The following is a 21,659-nucleotide window of genomic DNA, read 5'->3' on the forward strand; positions in this document are numbered from 1 at the left end:
TGTAGAATGGTAGAGATTCGTATGCTTTTATGTTTTTCTCAGTATATTAGGCTCTTCGCGAGCTAAATTGGCATGGTATTTGCAATTTGTTTTTTTAAAGATTTTTTTAATATTAAAATTCAGCACCAGACGTCACCAATGGTTTCTAAAGAAAGTAAACGTGTAAATTACGGTCAAGATAATCCAAAGATTCTATTAAAATTATAATATGTCAGTTTGCTCGCGCTGTGCTTGATCTAAAGTATAAATGCATATTGTTGTTACATCCATTTTGTAGAATGGTAGAGATTCGTATGCTTTTATGTTTTTCTCAGTATATTAGGCTCTTCGCGAGCTAAATTGGCATGGTATTTGCAATTTGTTTTTTTAAAGATTTTTTTAATATTAAAATTCAGCACCAGACGTCACCAATGGTTTCTAAAGAAAGTAAACGTGTAAATTACGGTCAAGATAATCCAAAGATTCTATTAAAATTATAATATGTCAGTTTGCTCGCGCTGTGCTTGATCTAAAGTATAAATGCATATTGTTGTTACATCCATTTTGTAGAATGGTAGAGATTCGTATGCTTTTATGTTTTTCTCAGTATATTAGGCTCTTCGCGAGCTAAATTGGCATGGTATTTGCAATTTGTTTTTTTTAAGATTTTTTTAATATTAAAATTCAGCACCAGACGTCACCAATGGTTTCTAAAGAAAGTAAACGTGTAAATTACGGTCAAGATAATCCAAAGATTCTATTAAAATTATAATATGTCAGTTTGCTGGCGCTGTGCTTGATCTAAAGTCGCACTAAAAATCTATTTTGATTATTTGTCGTCATCATCATTTATGGCACTACAACCCTTGGTGGGTCTTGGCCTCCTTCAAAAACTTTCTTCATCCTGGAAGATTCAGCGCCGACACTCTCTAATTGGTTTCACCAAGCATTCTTAAATCTCCCGTCCAGCAATCTTAATTTCGGCCGTCCATGTCTTCTCTTGTCATCGGGGCTTGCACACATAGTCTGCCTAGCCGGTATATCCTCCAGCATTCTATGCACGTGGCTGATCCAGCACAGTCTCTGCATTTTCATACGCCACGTGATATTTTCGTCCCCATAAAATGTGTATAGCTCCTCGTTATATCTTGACCTCCAAATGCCACCTTTTTGAACAGACCCAAAGATTATTCTCAAAACTCTCCTTTCAAAGATTTCCACACTTCTCTCACCCTGTTTGCTGAGTATCCAGTATTCTGATCCATATGTTAATACCGGGCGCAGGAGAGTTTTATATAAGGTTGTTTTGGTTTTCCTTGAAAATGCTTTGTTCTTTAGAAGATTTTGGAGACCAAAATAGCACCTGTTGGCGAGGGTGACCCGACGTTTTACTTCGTCACTTTTTGATTATTTGTAGTAATACATAATTGAATATTGTGATTAAAACTTCTCGGAATTAAATGCTTTATTCGAAAGTCCAAGGTAAGGAAGGTAAGGTAAGTGGTAAATTCTATTCGTTTACTATAGAGTTTTTGCCACTAACAGTACGTTTACCATGTTTATTTATTAGGCACGTAAAATTATAGTGTGAACTGTTGTCAACTGCTAAGATAGGTGCTTTGACCACGTAGCACAGTAGTTAGTTGATTTGCATGCAAAACATATTCAATTGGACGCCCGTTCGTCCGACCGGCCGGCTCCCCGTTCGGAACCGAACCCAGCCAACGCCGGAAGTTTTAATTAGACGCGGCGATAGAACCAATAATATAAAAAAAACTTTAATTCAAAGTTTTCATTTATGGGCCGGCAGCCATTGTTATGGTGTACTATTATAATTTATAATAATACAATAGAGACATGCGATTTAGAAGATCACGCTAGATAGTAAGCATTACTCGATGGAGATCAATCATTGATCAATGAAAAAAAATATAATAATACGCATTGTTCACTGTTCATGATGGGTGTTTGATTCTGTAGGTAATAGCGCCTGTACGTCTATACATGAAGTGCATAGTTTCAAAATCCCCTAGAACGGTTTTTGATTTTTTTTGAGTAATACCTATATGTATTTAGATGGATATTTTTGTTACATATGGGATGGCCAAAGATTGAGCTTTAAAAAACGCCAAACACCGTTAATACCGTATGATCACAAATTAGGGTAAATTTCAAAACCCGCTAAAATGTTTGGGTGTGCTTTTCAAATACCCTTAAAATGGAAAGCCAAAATATTCTAACGAATTAAAAAACAAATACCTACATAATGTTCACAGATTTAATAGATATGAGTTTTACTAATTTTTCTCAAAACTGCCTAAAATCGTTTTTCTCATTTTCCTCAGAACTAACTAAAATCGTTTTAGGGGCTTTCGAAACTATGCGCTTCACATATGGATTTACTTGTAGCAATAGTGTGCATTTTAAACTATCGCGATAAGAACTGTTTACACGTAAAAGTGCTGACTGTCTCGCCAATCTCATTCTTCAAAAGTAAGCGAGATGCGATGTTGTCATTTTATAGTACTATTTGACAGGTAATGAAAATCGGTTAACCTCAAAATGCGCGGTGTAGTTCGCTTTTTTACCGGCAGGTTCGCCACTATCATTATACTGCGAAGGAGCAGATATTGAACAAATCCAACTGTCACGTGAAAATTCATATTTTTTTGTAACTTGCATAATACATGTCTACACGTGGATTTTCTTATTATGGCTGCGATAATAAGTACTGTCAGCAGTAAATTCATGCACGTGTAAACGTGGTAGTATGCGAATTGTGGAGATAAGCTAAAATGAGATTCATTCTCCTCACAATACGATGTTTTGCAATGGTGCCTTTAGTGTCTCTCCCTCCGACGGTAAACTGTACACAATCATTTATAAAGTGTGGGGTAATAATCCCTGTATGAGAGCCCGTGTGGATCTGGGTAAAAATCAATTTATGTATCAGTTTTATATTTGAGAACCGTTTGTTTAATAAACCATCTCTACTGCGTACCTAATTACTTTAAGTAATTAATATATTAATTGAGTTTTGTATTTGTATTGCTTATCTGATGTTTATTTCTCTGCATTCCTTTTTTTGATCGATAAAAATAGAATACATAAAAACAAAAAATTTAATCTGTCAGAAACGACACTTTGGCATGTGGGGTCCAGTTTTAAATAACGAGATTTTTGATCAGTAATTAATCTTTAATAGTAAAATAATATAGCGGAAAATGTGTTCACGTAGTTCAACTTGGCACCCCCTAAAACTCGGCTCCTCAGGCGATCATTTGGATCGCTCGACCCATTGGCCGGCCCTGATTAGAATAAAACTTTTTCAGATGGGAATCACACACAGACGATAATATTATATATATAATATAATATTACCAAATTAAAAGATACATCTGAAATATTCATAAAATAATTATGTAATCCTGAACCACCACGATGAAATGATGTGCAGAAGAATAAAAAATAAGTTGAAGATTTCCAGTACAGCGTGGGGAGGGTACTTTTCTGGATAGCACGAAATATGGTTAGGGTTAGATGAATAATTCATCCATAGAAATTGGAAGAAAATGACACATTAATATTATTTTATTTGTGGATATTTGTATGGAAAGAAGATGAATAATCTGTTGCTATCAGTAGCAAAAGGTGGAGGTTGGCTGTTAAGATCCGACATAAATAGTGCACATAAAACTATGTTAGTCATATGTATTTGTTTTTATTGAACCAAAACTGCAATTTACAGATGGTGTTAATTAGTTTTTAAAAATCAATTAAACCCTGCCTAAGCCAAACCATAAGAGTTTTGGTATGTTATGGGCTATCCGACAAACTAGTGCACACTTTTCAGTCATACTTATTTGTTTTCGTTGAATTCAGAATATAAATATTGCAGATGGTGTTGATTAGCTTTTCATAATTCATTAAGCCTTGCCTATATACCAAACCATAATCGATAACAAATATTCGTCTATCTATAAAATATCCAAAATTATGTATGATTTAATGGCATTATTTTAGATATTTTATAGATATACGAATATTATATATTATGGCTTGGTTTTCGCAGGGATTTAAAAAAATAACCAACACAATCTGTAAATTGTAGTCTTAATTCAATGAAAACAAATGACTGACAAACTTTAGTGTGCACTGTTTCTGTCAGAGCTTAACAGCTTACATCCACCCTTCGCCACTGGTTGCTATGGTAGATATAACATAACAGAATATGCGGAATTGACAAGGACGGCGATTCGAAGACGAAGCACGTTGTATTGGACCAAGGAAAATGGCGCGAATTTGTAGAGAAGCTGAATGAATGAATCGGATTTACAACTGAATACGGCTAATGAGGCAGTCAGTTTGTTAACAATGCTAGCGATAAATTGCACTAAGTTGAGTACAGAATGATTGTCTGCAGTCTGACGTGTGTCCGCAATATGCGCGGATATTACCACCGCTTATGAAGATGATTTATCTGCGAGTTCATCAGTTGCATCGCAATGCAGTGATTTTAGATTAGGTACTATACAATGCACTGCCGACTCAGAATAACTGTGACTGAGTTGTAGTGTTGTAGAATGACAATAACAGACGGTGACGATGTCTAATTCATTACTGTGCTGAGTTTATTATTATTATTATTATGTTCGAATATTACGTATAATCCACTGAACGTTGCAGGAAATAAAACCTATTCTATGGGCGAGGAATGTACACGGAAAAACTAGGATACTGATGTATAAAACATTCGTCAATATATACAGTAAGCTGAATCTTGGACCATGTCGGTGGTGAATGTAGAGCTAATGTATATATTCGAACAGCGAACAAAACACAGTGTATCTACTTATAGACCAGGCTCACATAGACTTTTCGTATACATAATATGCGGAACGCATCTGACAATAATTGGAATAGGTTCTAGGGGTCACAAAGATATATAATGTCGATGTTTCCAGGCGATATTAGTGGTAATTTTTTTATTGAGGTTTTATTATTTTTCTTATAACCCAACAAAAATTGTTCTGAGTTCTTCAATGAAACCATGACCGAATCACGAATCGATTGAAAATGCAATAATTGTACCATGCCATCAGCATGGTCGTATAACGGTTCGTCCCATTTGAAAAAATAAAAATAGCGGTATGTGCAATGTGTTCAAAATTATCGATTCTTAGGATCCTCCTTGGCTTAAATTATTTCATTTAGTAGCAATTTTGTATAGAATCAAATGAATTTGAACAAGATGCCATTCAAAATGTAACTTTACTAGTCTTGTTTTTTTTCAGGCCGAGAGAGCATGGTGTAATCTCGAGCCCCGCCAATAACTTAAAAATCAATATAAACATGTTCTTATGTAAATAATTAGTATGAAAATAATAATTGTGTTTGATCAGACCCGACCGTAAATGAAATTTCTATTATCAATTACCTATCACTCGAATCGAAATCATATCGTGTTTACTGCCATTCCCCGTAAAGTATCATAAGTCTATAATTATAATTATTATAATAAATTATTAATTCAAGACGTTTACAATATGAAAGATCAGCTTATAACATAAAGCAAGTTATAACAAAAATGAGCAAAGATTAATCTTAGAAGAGGGTAAAACCAAAAAGTTAAGTAACTGAAATTCTTTAACGTTAAAATTAAGTGGGTGCTTAAAATTAAAAGAAATCAATTTTCATTGCGAGCTTTTGTGTGAAGAAATTTATTACAGAGACGTTGAGTGATGTTCAACACCGCAGCAGGCTTTTTATTTTATTAACGTGTGTTTTCGGAAAGAAAATAACATTCTAATAAAGTGTAGATGTCCGTCAGCAGAGAAATGTATATTTTAATTGGAAACAAGAAGTGATTAACAAGAATACATGATTACTTTTAGGCGTATTTAAGTGTTTATATAGACTAGGCACCATTTTTCCCATTCAGTGAACATAAACGAGAGAAAGGTGGATATCTTTGAGAGGAAGGATATGGTATTTAGAGGATAGGATGATAAGGAGCTATATTATGGGGGTGAAACGATATCATGGTATTTATATACGATGCAGAATAGACTTGCCAGTAATTTAGTAATAATTCCCAAGGAACTACCAGCAATGTCGCAACCTATGTATCCATTCCATGGCCCCCACTAGAGGGGGGGGCGGTGTGACAGGTTCTCTGGTCTGGGGGCCCGGCGTGACGAGTCAACCAGATAAGCGGGATAAACACAGATCACAAATCTGCTCTAATAGTAAAAAAGTTTACTTCAATCAGGCGTTATTTTACTTCAATGATATTAATATTATAAAATATTTGAACGATGCTGTTTTTAACTGTGTGCCGATACTTGACAACTCTATAATTCAAATGGATGTACACATTAAAAATACAAAAAATCTCGAAAAATACACCTTAATTTTACCGCGTACACCATTTGGAAAACGCTACTGCAGCGCGATACACTGACCTTACCCTTATCGATAGGTAGGTTGGCATGCTAGCCTGAGAGCCCGCTTTAGGATGTAGGGGCCATGATGCATTCTCTGAGGAAATTATTGGAAAGCGGTGACGCTGTGCCAGGTTGGTTAAAGTATGAATTATGCCGGTGACAATTATTATTTTTAGAATTTATTTATTTAATTTCATATCGAATAAACACAATTCCAGAGTAATCCAGATTATTATTGTTAGATACTGGTTCGAGTACGCACTAGTTCGAGCAAAATTATTATATTGTTCTTCTTCCAATAGCGCTACGGTTCAAAGTGAGCATTGGACTCCAGAATTCTTCTGTCTCAGTGGCTCCATTGTATTCCCTTTCGATCGATCCAACGTGGTCTTTCTGTTCGGTGAGGAGTATTTTCATAAATTTCATTTGTGCTGATTGCATTCTACGTAAGGGTATGCCGAGCAGGGGTGTTGGGGTGCAAAAAACCCGGACGGTAAGATTTAGGGGGCGGCAAAAGTCCGAAAAGAATATTATTGTTCAATCATTTTATTAAAGATATATTTTATTCAATTGCTTAAGCGGAATATTATGAGGCCTACTGCCAAAGTGTGGCACTCACCACAGGACCTAAAATTGAAAAGTTAAAGACTGTTTACGTGTATGTTCTGTCTTACTGTCTGTTATGATGTTTCAGACTCAATTATTTGTCTGTGAGCTGCTGCATCAGCATAGCGGTGTCTTTGTATAGTATTATCCGAGCACGCCATCACTGAACTCGTTCGTTGGTCAAGCGACGATGCTTTGCTGATTTCAATTACAATGTTTTTTTAAACATATTGTGGACATTACAAATTATAAGTTTAAGACGTTCACAACATGACATGAAACATTATTATAAAGAAGAAAAGTAATAAAAACGATAAAAATGGAAATATAGAAAGAGATCATAATATAAACATAAAACAGCAGTGAAAATACAATTACGTCATATACATCTTAGAAGTTCAAAGAAGGAGATCTATGCCTTCAATGGATCCCATCGCACATGGGCATTGAGGGAAATGAAAGGGCAGATGATCTGGCAAAGGAAGCCGGCCATTCAGGGGTACCACATCAGTGGATACCAGAAAACCTGGACTGGAATGAGGCTATAAAAAAAATGTGCCATAGTATGTGGATAGATTTTCACCATAGGGCATCATTAGAAAAGGGGAAATGGAGTAAGTCAATTCTACCATCACCACGAGAGGTGCCCTGGTTTGTAGAGTCTTCTTTGACGAGGAATGAGCTTAAGTTAATACTGAGGCTAAGAACAGGGCACACCATGGGCAAAAGATTTGATGTCCTCATGGGAAGAAGCGAATCGCAGCTCTGCGATGAATGTCATGTTTTAGAGGACATTGCACATATAGCACTGCAATGCCCCAAATATGAAATTCACAGAGTACAGCTGCGAATTGCAGATATCTATGAGAATGTCGACGAATTGAAGGGTGTCCTGGCGGTGGGTAAGACGGAAGAGCTAGGCAAAATTGTAAAGTTATTTAACAGAATAGGAGTGAGGACCTGATCGACGGATCCCCTTCTAGAAGAGAAGAGGCGATATGACAGCGAGTCGCAGTCAAAGCCTCGGTAAAATCACAAAAAAAAAAAAAAAAAGTTCAAAGAAGTACACCGAGTTTGCTAAGGAGACCCTATTTTAAGAATATATACAATACCGTCCACCTAAACTCCTCTCACGCAAGTGGAATATATCAACACCCGAAGCAATTTGGTTGAACATAGTTATCGCCCGGCAGGTTGGTTCTGCACATTGGGAGAATACACAACTGATACTCTCTATTTCTACACACAGGTCAACACTGCCCGGAATGGCAAATGATTCTTCCTCATCCATAATATTTACATTTTTTGATTGATTGCATAAGGTTACAATAGGTTACAGCACCATATTAAATTATAATTACCTTTAAATCTCTTGGATAACACTAATTCCTCGATATGCCATTACCGCACTATAAGCATATGTAAAACTAATAATTGTTTTTTTTCACGACTTGATTTAAATAAACGACGCTTCCGATTATTTAAATTTAGAATTTGCGTTTTTACTTGTGTGTATAATATGTCTTCCATCTGGCATGCTCTCTCTTACACATTTTTATATGTTTTCTCTCATGCGTTACAGCAGTGCTCCGCAACCTTTTCTCACCCACGGCATACAAAAGATCTTTCCACAATTCCGCGGCACTCCACACGTAAAACAATTTATACACCAAAATATGGACCCCAGGCCAGAATCTTCGGTGCCCCCCTACCTATCGCTAAGATTAAAGACAGTGTGATACTTAAAAATAGCGTTTTTCAAATGATGTTCGAAGTAAAATAAATCGTATTGATTCTATGTTTAGCGATTTTTTGTATTTATTAATTCATCCACTTGAACTACGGTTAGTTGTCGGGTGAACAATAATTATTTGTCGACTTTTTTGGCAATTAGAGCAAATTTGTAATTAGGTTAGTAATTAGTAGGTCTTTTGGTACCTACATCTGCAGAGAACCTTGTCTTAAATCTTTCTAATTTATCAGATCACGTCAATATATTTTCATTCTGACCTTGCATTGTTTTATTAAGTTCATGCAGGTGCTCAAATGTATTTATTACCAGCCATGTACGCAAATTTGGCTATTAAGTAAGTATTGTATAATATACAAAATTATTTGTGTTTTTTTGGAAGCAATGCTCCGCGGCACACCTAGCATCGTCTCGCGACACACCAGTGTGCCGCGGCACACTGGTTGCGGATCACTGCGTTACAGGACAGGAGATTTTAATATTTATATTAAAATCTCCAAGTTATGGCTATTGCATTAATGTTGTTTACCGGGCGACAGCTACCATTGGATCGGCTCTAGTATCGGCTAATTGTGCAGTTAAAATACTCAATTAAAAAAATATCCACCTGATAGGTAAGATTGGTAATTAAGTGTCAACAATTTGAAATGAGGTGGACACCGTTCAGCAAAAAAAAAAACTGGTAAAATACGAAATAATATTACCTATAACGGTTATTATATTAATTTGGTATTTAGGCACCGAAGAACGTGTTGCATTTATTTTGTATGTTGAAAGTCGTACAGTACAATTTAATAACGTCCTTCATGTGACATTATTCCATAAAACCGGTTGATATTAATTTAGGGGACTAGCATATACATTACCAAGAATAAAACAGCTGATTTATCGCTGCTTACTGTCACCGATCTCTGTGTTGTTTTTAATTGTGTATTAGTAGAGAGAATCACGACACAGGAAAGATTATAGGGGACAGACGGAACCCTACTGTTAAGAATGTGTGACTGCATATTCCTAATGCATTGCCACGAACATTCAATGTCGTACCTACTGCATGTCGAGGCAGGAGTGCGGTACTGAATATTGAAGGTATAGTTTTTTTTTTAAATTTATTATTTATTTAATTATTGTTTTAAAGATAATTAAAATATTACCACGTTTACTGTTTAGGGTAGACATTTTTAAAGTGTGCGTATCGGTGACCTGCGCGTCTATTCTATACACAAGACTGCTTTTCGGCCTCTACGAAAGCTATCTAGGGTAGGTTTGTATCGAAATATTAGCACTTATTGTAACAATTACAATAAATAATTATTAGTTGCTATGTTGCTTGTTTAAGTGCTATGTTTTAACAGCACCTCTTGGCTGTGTTAACTTTAGAGCGAGATAGACAGTTTTAACTGTTTAGACGGATAACTTATTTTAACAATTATAATACCTCAATACATAAATATTATGATAAAGTGATAATATTAATTATCAATTTATCACTTAAGCGGTCGATGAGTATAGAATAGACCCACTGGAGGCACCGTAGGATATTAAAAATAAAAATTGATGATATATTTGTAAGTTTTGGTAGTTATTTCGTTTAAGCGATAAAACAATAATGCATCATTCATACTGCTCTTCCCTTATAATGGTTGCACTTCGGACGGAGTCTAAATCGGATATGACCTAATGTCGAATGGCCGATTACTGAGCTACACCTTTTGCCACGCCGACACAGAAAAACTTATTATACTACCATATTATGAAGAACCAGTCTAATTGCAATTTGAACCAATAATGAGTTTAGTATTAGGAAAACTTCAGTAAAATAGTCCCATCTATGTGTGATGTGACAATTTATTAATAGTGCCAGTGCGTAAGGTGCTGTCTTTTCATCTGGGAGCTCCGGGTACGATTCCCAGCGAAGTCACAACATTATTTATGTGATTTTCTGTGATTGTTTCACATATTATTACTAACCTCACTGCTATTTTACTACACTACTGTTATTGAGCCTCAGGGCCTGTTGCAGTATTAAAAAGAATATACTATGTACACCTATATAAGTATGTATATTAATATAGGTATACGTAATAAATATAATCGTTTCCGTACATATGACCTTATCATACGTAGGTATATCACTTTTGCAGTTAGGCATGATCTGCTTTCGATTAAATGATATTAGATATTTTTTACTATTGTCAATGTGAATATAACATTCTTCATTAAATATTACGTTAAAAGTAGGTAACATAAGATTTTAGTTACTGTTATAAAAAAAAATCATTTCTGAAACACTATCCGTAATAAATAGCAACTTGCTAGTTAGGCCAGTTCTGCACTAAAGTACCCAGCGAAATGTATCCTCTATTTAACGTACCTTATAAAGAAACTATGTGTTGAACAACAGCCTCGTCTATCCCACCAATTAGTATTATTTTAGGGGACCTTGAAAAAACTTTGTACATTAAGGACGCCGTAAATCTAAAATATTTAAAAACTTCTGTTATTAACGAAAGTTGGATATTTCATTTCTAGATCAGGGTCTCTATATTATTTTCGTGGTTGACTGCCGTCCAATGGATTATTGCATTATTTTTCTCAACTTAATAATAAGATTCTGGCGTCTATAAAATAAATACCATTATGTTGGTAAATATTCGTTTCTTATTGAAAAAATAACAAGTCTAATCGTATTAAGGCTTCGAGTTTTTGTGTTTGTTTTTATTAGAAGCTAATCAGTTTTGTGCATCAACGACAGTTGATTATTTCATTCGTTTACGTTTACAGTGATCGCCAAACTACTCTTAGAAATGGGCGAAACACATTTTTATTAAAAAACGTTAATTCAGATTATTATATAATATTAATAAGCATTGTAAATAATTATTATTTGAATAACATGATAGTTTCTAATTTCCATCGCGTCTAAAAGATGATTTGACCCAGCAGCCTCTATTAGTGCAGTTTATTTAATTAACTAACAAAATAAATAACCATAATATTATTGGTTGTATTTTCAAGAGACTACGATGCGTGGCTAATAAAAAAACCTTTGTTTTGTAAAGTATAACTATTTAATGTCACATTATTTTGTATTTGGTTTAATTTTAAATTGAATCGAAAAAATAATGCAAACGGGACATTCAGAAATACATAGTGTATATTTTTAATCATATTATTACTTAAACTGACATTAAAAGTAACACGAATTTCTTCCCACTAATTAAGGGGCTAATGCTCGAAATATGTACTTATAATTTTAAGAAGAAGATATAAGAAGTCTATAGTATTATTTTAAACACCTTTATTTAGACTGAAGATATCATGAACCACAAAACGGAACCGAAGCTTGATACTGCAAGAACTGAGCAATAGTGAAAGACTGTCTTCCGTGTTCATGTGTGGCACGTAAATTGTTTTCTACAGTCTACCGGAATAAACACGGACAGAGGGCGAATGTCGATGAGGTCGAATGACCAGGCTTATAAAGGATAAAGAAAGATGGAGAAAGTTGATAAGGAATTTAACAATATTCCAGAGTGACAAAGTCATATTTCGTTTCATAACATACCTATCTGTGATTTTTGAAAAATTTCAAATTAATTTTATCAATACAAGCACTATTATTGTCATTTATTATAAAACTTTCTGCTCATCTATTCTATACACAAGGCTGCTATCGAGGGTAGTTTATCACATGTATTGAGGCATGATAATTGTTACAATAAGTTAGCCGTCAAAACTGTCTAAAAACTGCTCTAAAAGTAAAGTTAACATAGCCAAGAGGGTTGCTGTTAAAACATAACAATTATTGTAATTGAGAGTTTAACTCGTGTATTTTTCAATAAATTGTAATATTTTCGATGTGTATTTGATACGATATGCTACGATAATTTAGTATTTTATTTCAATGTTTATCAAATACATGCTAAAATGATTACAGACAAATCAATTGAACATCAGTGGTGAAGGGTGGAGGTAGGCTATTAAGATCCGACATAAATAGTGCACACTATTTTTTGTCAGTCATACGTATTTGTTTTCATTGAACTAAGAGGGCTCGCACATCAGAACTCGCCGCATGCGTCTTACGACGAATTCGTCGATATGACGTCATCGTAAACCAAGAAACAAACGTTATCAAATGGACCTTCGCAGATTGGCCGATGCAACTGCAACTCTGCGACCCTGCGACATTCGTCTAGTTGCAATGGCCAAAGCGTGCATGTCGATCTCGGGAATGTCGCCTCCGCGCAAGCGCACAGCTGGCGGCCATCGGTCATTTCTGTCTTTGTCTCTGTCTACAATGTCATTGCTCGCTCACGCCGCCGCGTTTGACGTTTGTTCATACAATCAACACAATAAAAATGGCAGACGAGAGACTTCTCTTTTTTCGTGTTTGACGTTTGCCGCTGGGCAGATGTGCGAGGATGTACGATGCAACATTCGTCGAAATTTTGTCAACTTTTGATTTATGGCCGTTAGGCACACAAGGCGAATTGTGATGTGCGAGCCGGCTAAGACTACAAATTGCAGATAGTGTTTGTTAGTTTTTAAATTTCAATTAAACCCTGCCTAATCCAAGCCATAGTAGGTATATAATAGTCAACAAATATTTGTTTATCAATAAAATATCTAAAATTATGCCATTAAACCATACATAATTTCAGATATTTTTTAGCTAGAAGAATATTTTTATCGATTATGGTTATGAGGCTGTTAAGGCTATACCTCAGTTGAGGCACGGTCTAAAAAGATCGTAGCTAGGCGATGCGCGGATTGCGGGTCGCAGGTGCAAATGACGCATGCCAAACGAAATTAATTTGTCATATAAATTCAAAATGCGTCCATTTAATGTTCTGTTCATTGTTATATTAGTAACAATAATAATATATGCATTCACATGTTTTCTTTTTAAAGTAAATGGGTAACGTTTTTAGTCATCTTTACAAGATTTAAGAATTAATAGCCCCGTCGCCATCACGAAACAAATTGACGTGTTCCCAGCTCGACGTTCTCTCTCCGAATGGCAGCGAGTCCAAAATTTTGTCGCGCCTATAGTTGAAAATTATTTGCCGTTTCACTGATGTATCGCCTTAAGATCCGACATTAATAGTACACACAAATGTTTGTCAGTCATACGTATCTTTTTTCATTGAACTAAGACAACAAATTGCAGATAGTGTTGGTAAGTTTTTAAAAATCAATTAAACCCTGCCTAAACCAACACTAGTTTTAGTATGCTATGAGCGATCAGACAAAAACAGTGCACAGTTTTTCATTCATACTTATTTGTTTTAATATTATGAAATATTAAGGATCAGAAAACAAATAATATTTATACAAGAATTACGTTCTGAACTCCTGGTGAGCAAGCGGTAAGCTGATAATAAATATTGATGGTGTCCCGATTTGGGGGGCGGATGAATGAATCTTGACAGACAGGCGCTCACGCATGGCACATCGCACCACCATCGCCGCAGCACGTCACTACGGATATAGCATCACCACATCACATCACATCACACCGAGACGTGCCATCAAAAAAAACCATCTTCGGAATGTAAATCCGAATGTGGATACGAATTATTATTATAATGAAATGAACAGGCAGTTTATATGGAGACGGTTCCAATATAATTGAACGTGAAATTAAACGAAAGATGACTCTAATTGACAAAATAACTTCTTTATTCTCTAATATTATTCAAAGTAGGTACCTACATACTAAAATATGTATCTACAAAAAATGATTTCGATGTGCAGTCCCGTAAATTAGGTAGATACCATTTTCGCTCCCTAAGGCTATACCTCAGTTGAGACATGGTCTAAAAAGATCGTAACTATGCGACGCGCGGATTAATTATGCTAATGACGCCTGCCGAACGGAACATAATTTGTCATAAAAATGCAACATTTAGTGATATGTTTATTATTATATTAGTAATAATAACAATATATTCATTTACATGTTTTCTTTTTCGAGTACAGGCATAACGTTTTTTAGTCATCTTTACACGATATATGAATATATTCTTACGACGCCATCATCAAAAAAATCGACGTGCTCCCACCTCGAATGCCGCTCGGCGATTGGCGACTAATGCGAAATTTCGTCCCACCTATTGTTGAAAATTATTTGCCGTTTCACTTATATATGCTTGTAACATAAACACTCGAGTTTGTAAGCGGATGCGGTAGCCCTCGGTGAGTGAAGTAATCGCGAAGAGACTCTTCACGTGGTTGCGACATGTGTTTCGCATGTCGCCAGAGAGTGCGACACTCGGTACCTGCAGCGGAGCTAAAAAGAGATCTACGGGCTTTATGGCGGGAGGTGCGAGACGTGGCGATGGACCGAGGGAAGTGGCATTGTGCTTGGTCTATGAATGCTCCAAGACTTGGGCGTGATAGGGTGAAGTAAGTAAACATAGCATATGTGTCACTAGAGGGATTAAGTTATTTTAAGAGGTTTGTAAGAGAAATGGGGAAACCTAACTCATTTGGTCCTTGCTCTGTACTATTGATAATATTTACAAGACACGAAGATCAAGCCCGCCCCGCATCCATGGTGTTAGAGACGGGAGCTCCATCAAAAATTCCACCGTGAGGGTAAATATAATATACGTATTTACCCAATAAATCTTGGAAGAATTATGATTTCTAAAAAAACTTCATGTGTGCTCGCTGTGGCATGTTGGTATATATTATGTAAATTTGTTTTATGATAAGTAGCAATGGCGTGCGGTCCATAGATGTTGAAGATGCGGAGCATCCTCATACATAATCGATAGTGTACTATGTAATAATAATAGTATAACGTAAGCATTAAATTTATTGAGCCATTGTATGGTACATTTTACTAAATTTTATTTAATACTTAAAAATATATATATCAGAGTTAGAGTACCTATGTGCTTTATAACATTGCACCTTTTACTATATTACATCATTGTCACCATAGAGCCGGAGTGCAAAGTTATGAAGTGGCAACTCTACCACGCTGCAACTCTACAATCTGTACTACTTTATCGGCCACCCATCAAGATTCAAATACATAATATATTATATTATTCTAAAGTAAATAATATTCTTTTTTCAACATCATCCCTATAAGCAAGCAGGTATGTACTATCACAGATTGGGGTAAAATAACTCCTTAATAATTTGGCTCAACTTTATCAAAACATTGTCATATCAATGATTGTGATTATTTATTCTTGCGATTCCGTTTTCTATTGAAATTTAGTCAACCAGTTTGAAGTTATATTACTTATACATTTTGATCTAACTCTAACTAATCTAAAAAGGCTCACTAAGCGACGATACTGGAAAGGTCAAAGTTTAGATTATCAATGTGAGACCGAATGAGCAAGGGATCCGATTGTAGAACCGGTTCACGAAATCTGGATCGCGTCTGTTCTAGACTACATTATTTATGGTTCTAGATAACAGCATTTAGGTATAGTTTAAATTACCATTAAAAATCAATATTATATTACTGAAAATTTTGAACGCGATCGGTTTCTGAAATTCTTTATTTGAAATCATTGAAATATGTACACAAAACGATATATCGACACTTTTATCACCAACCATTTAAATTTCGTTTCCGATTGTTGGAGAAGGAATACCATGTCTTTTGAGTGACTATCAGCATGGGTACGGTATTGCGTGGTCTCCATTTAACCAAATTAACTTCTACCATCTGTGCTTCTGTATGGCTGCAAAACGTGACGACTTGACTAATGCTCAAGGGTCTGAAAACCTCAGCCAAATCTATGGATCTAAAAAGATACCTACGTTAGTTTTTGGCGATGCTGTAAGAGAGATATACGCGCTGCAGGGCCAATTTTTTACAATGATTGCCCAATCCATGCTTAAAACACGACAAGGAGAAATAAATAGTTTATAATTTAGTCTCTTCTAAAATTGACAGTAAACACCATTAAATAGCTTTATTATCTACGTACATACAAGTATCGCTATGTTTTAATACATTGGAGATATTACTTACTTGATCATGCCATCTTCAATGTATACGTCAGCATCTTCCATACCATCATCATTGACCACTTTTCCATTCTTGATGAGCAGCCTGTTCTGGGAGCTCTGAAATGATAAGAAAAACAACCATCAGGTATACCTACAATTACATTTGAATATGTTTCTAGCCACAACAAAATTGATCATATAATAAGCGAGATTCAATATTGGGACCACACCTAAATAAGATTTTTTTGATATAAATAAAAAGGATGTCAAGTTAGATATTTTAAATTTTTTATAAAAATCGATGTTTTTTAAAGTAAATAATAAAAAATTATATTAAAACTATGAATTAGTCAAAAATCTTTTAGGTACAATATAGAAAACTAAATTTGAATAATAAACGTGATCATAAAATAATATGTAGATAATAATAAGATGGGATCCTTTAACAAATTTACATTTTATAACATTTTTTTGTAAATTGTAAGTTTATCTTTGACTTAAAATAAAAATAAATGTTTTTAATATTTTCGGATACATATTTATTAATAATTAATACAGTTTAAATTGTAAATTATCAAAAAATGTCTAAAATTGCAAGCTTCGTATATTTCCGCTAGGTGCCTCTTGTAGGTAGAGGATTCACCTTAATCACTAACCGGTTTTCTGATAATTGTATATATCTGAGGTGTTTTCAAATTACGTAAATTCTATGAAGAATATTACATTCTTAAATCATGTGAATTATTCGTTATTAATAAAAAAAATACTTTATGTGATTGTTTCACTTGTATTACTGCAATACTGTTTCACTACACTATTGTCATTGGGCTGCATATCCCATTGTAGTGTTATATAAAAAAACATGCCAGACGGGGTAGGAAAATAAGCTATTTGGCAGGAAAAAACGCTAGATTTTATGAAAAACAAAATTTCAATACTTACCCTTTTTTGGCTATCGAAAAATAGTGAAAAAATCACAACGCATTTTTTCAGAAACTAGTTTCAAAATTGACAAAAAATAACCTACGACAAGTATTATTTAGGTAATACCCCGATAATCGTTAATCCGATACTACATATCTAAGCACACATTAAATAAAATTATAATATCTAAAAAGTACCATTATACCACTATAACGCCATAAATGCTCTTATTGTTTCATTGCGTTGTTTTATTTTTCGTGTGCTGACCTACCTTCATTAAATATACGATTAAATAAACTAAATGTCTAGCTTATTTTCATCACAATTAAACTGTAGTAGGCATCGAAAAACGATATTAAAAACGCCATAAGCTAGATGCATTTTTTGAAAGTTAGACGCCTGTCGATAAATGAAGCGCCTAGTTTCAAAAGCCCCTAAAACGGTTTTTGAAAAATTTTGAGTTAGATATGTATTTAGATGGATATTTTTGTTATCTATATGATGGCCAAAGATTGAACTTTAAAAAATACCAAAAACCGTTGTAAATTTAAAAATCCGCTAAAATGGTTGGGTGTGCTTTTCAAATACCCCTAAAATAGAAAGCCAAAATACTCATTAGAATGTAACGATTTAAAAAATAAATACATAAAGTTTGCAGATTTAATAGATATGATTTTTTCTCATTTTTTTCAAAACTACCTTAAATCGTATTTTCTCATTTTTCTCAGAACTACCTAAAATCGTTTTAGGGGCTTTTGAAACTAGGCGCTTCAAATGGTAGATCTGGTAATAAAAACGGTAAGTTAGCAACGCTGCTGCGTACTAGAGTATTTAAATTATGCTGGGGTAAAATGATTAAGAGTGGAAGGTCATGAATGCGCAGTGAAATGAATTCACGTTCAGTTCCAAATTAGGAAAGTATATTGTGATGTTCTTAAATACGACATAATTATTATTATGATTTCGAGTAGCAGAGACTTTCGCTGATTGATCGAAATATATTGGCACATAAAAAGACCAAAACTACACACATTTGTGATAACTGATACAATTTTAAAAACTTAGATTTCCTCTTATAACACGATATACAATGTATGACGAATAGTATTATTAATTAGTTTGGCCATAGATATACGAACCGCTGATTGCTGATATTGTTGAAAAAATGTATGTATGAAGTCGATGTAGTTAAGGAGTTAAGTTACGTAACATGGTAACCCACCCCACGTCATGTCGTGTTCATATTTCATATTATACATGTAGGCATGTTAGTTTATGTTTCTTTCAGAGATTAATAGTTGTAAAAGTGGGTTATTCCCAAGAGAATATTTTCTTTTCGGTACAATAAACTATGACGTCCGTTTGAATAACATAGTTTCAAAATGTAACCGATAGTTCAGCCAGAAAAAGGGATGATATCTGTTTGTAAATAAAATAAGGTTCATTTGATGCTGGAATATGCTTTGACATATAGAGCATAGAATATGAAGAGAGTGGTTATCTTAAAAAAAAATCATGTACTTAAGTAAGTACTCGACACAATACGTGAATTGGAAAATAAATTAGACATGTCAACATTGGAGTTGGAGCTGAAAACGGGTAGACTGTAGAGAAATCTGTTTAATAATATTTATGTATGTAAATCTCAGAATTTTAATTAGATTTGTAATTTTCTCATACAAAGTAGTTTTATGATTCTAGATATTAAAAAATATTTTTTTAGTTGGATGTTTAAATTTAGGTAGTGTCATCATGATAGAGTAAAAAACATTTAAATAGCTAAATCGTGCTTTTTACTATGATCATCAGCCGGGGTCCATCCACTGCTGGATGAAGACCTCTCCATGTTCCCTCCACTTATCTCAGTCCTAGAGCTTTGCTGCCACATACATCCACTGAATGTTACGAGTCTATCCAGCGGGTTTTCGGACGTCCGTATGGGCGTTTAGTGCCCCTTGGGTACCATTGTATGACGGCATTTGTCCAGCAGTTGTCCACTCGCCGAGCCTTTTAATATAGGTATGTATAATATGTAGGTATTGATTATAGAATCCAGAGAATAATCTAACCGGTATACGGGACAGCGAATTAAAATGCAGTGCAATCTATAACATAGTTAACCGGTGGTCCGCGAAGATTTTTGGGTGTGCCGCAAAAAAAATTCTACAGTTCAAAAATAGTTACCTAGAACCCCAACATTTGAAGTGGGGTTGTATTATATTTCGACAGTTGTTCCAAAAATAGTGTAAATATAAATATTTATTATTTTATTCTAATGTTGATGGTCCGCAAAACATTTTTTGATTCTTTTGTGATCCGCGGGTGTAAAAAGGTTAAGAAACATTGAACTAGAAAACCCAGAAAGTTGACAGTCCTTTGCAGTGTGTATCAGTATTGTTATCTTTTTTCACAAAATTATAGTACGCAGTTCCAAAAATTATAGTATTTTGTCAAAAAATATAGTAGATACACATTGTCTTCGGTTGAAAATAGGTTTTTAGTTTATTATAAAAAAAGTAATGAGGAATTTGAGTCATATTTTTTTAACTCTTTCGGTCAAATTTTTTTTACCGGCGAATCTGATAAAATCTGTTTCGTTTCAAGGACTTTATTTACCTCTCAAATAACTTTTTTACCCCGGCTAATTTTTTTCTATTCCGAAATTATAGTACTTCGCACCAATTTATGATACGGAATTACCGAAATTATAGTAGTTTTGGTATATTTAAAAAAAATAGAAATTAAATCTTTAAGAAAAGAACCTTTTCCCGATATTCAAAATTATAGTATTTTTGGCGTACTATACCTATTTATGTCGTACATAGTAGACTGACCAAAATTATAGTACAAATACTATAATTAATTATAGTACGGTTGGCAACACTGGACTCTGTATCCAGTGGCGAAGGGTGACTTTTGGAAAGAGGTAGGCTGTGGAAATCTGATAAAAAGAACACACTTGTCAGGTATACTTACGAGAAATAAGAAGATACTACGATATTACTACTAATGAACAGGTACACACTAATGACAATGACACACTAATTTAATGAAACTTCAAAAATTCACTGACGACATAAAATTAAGCGATCAGTTTAAATTACGTATGTTTTCAAAACATTTATACACAACAAAAATCATGACATAAAAGATCTTTTTATTTTAAAAAACAGTCTATATTTATTAATACTCGATTAAACACCATAGATTTTTTTTAAATTATCTAATTATTAATTATTTAGTTTTAGGCTCTGCGATCGGAGCTTACCTTAGTATTTACGACAAGACAGATGGCGCGCTACGGTATATTTTTTAAAACCTTTGCAGATTGTTCAGTGTAATACATTCCTACACATACGGCATCTCTTGTTGGCAAAATAAATTATTTTATAGAATATATAATCAAGTGATTATATAAATAAGTCAATATACAATTAAAAATATTTTTCTTAAGAAGGTAGGCTTCAAATAATTGTCTAGTATGGAGTCTTCGCCAATGCCGTATACTATATCTATAGTATTATAATAAGCATTAATTTATCTGAAACTCTAGTTATACATATATGTACGTAATTAAATTATCATTTTTAAAATTAGTAACGGTACGTATCTTAACTGGTATCGGTTTTATAAAATACATATATTTATGCGAATCAAATGCCGATTCTATAAAAAACAGTACAATTCGCTTTCGAAAACGCGTTCTCACGTACTCATTGATCGATCTCTCATCTTCTCTCTGTTTCCACTTTTAATTTCACTTGACCGTACAAAACCGATGATACCTACTAACTAGTTAAACTAGAAGTTATAATAAAATGAGTAATGATGAGTATCGAATACCATATTTAGAGATGGCCTTTTAAAGAGGATAATGATGGTGCTATGCTATTTAAAAAGAGCTTACACACAGACAGATAAGTAAGCCTACGTGATGGGAATCAATAGCGGTGATACCTGCACAA

The 21,659-nt window shown here is 34.2% G+C and overlaps 1 protein-coding gene across 7 annotated transcripts in view; it reads right to left on the reverse strand.

Annotated features, from left to right (window-relative positions):
* CRMP (Collapsin Response Mediator Protein) overlaps positions 1 to 21,659 on the reverse strand; it is a 131,148-nt gene that overhangs the window by 46,539 nt on the left and 62,950 nt on the right. For all 7 annotated transcript variants that reach the window (XM_085953749.1, XM_085953746.1, XM_085953751.1 and 4 more), the window contains exon 2: positions 16,793 to 16,887. In XM_085953749.1, the coding sequence (XP_085809875.1) occupies positions 16,793 to 16,887 (95 nt within the window). The remainder of the gene's footprint in view (positions 1 to 16,792; positions 16,888 to 21,659) is intronic.

Source organism: Rhyacophila brunnea, unplaced genomic scaffold, assembly GCF_057557595.1.
Source record: "Rhyacophila brunnea isolate RB1 unplaced genomic scaffold, BYU_Rbru_1.0 scaffold_4, whole genome shotgun sequence".
NCBI lineage: Eukaryota > Metazoa > Arthropoda > Insecta > Trichoptera > Rhyacophilidae > Rhyacophila > Rhyacophila brunnea.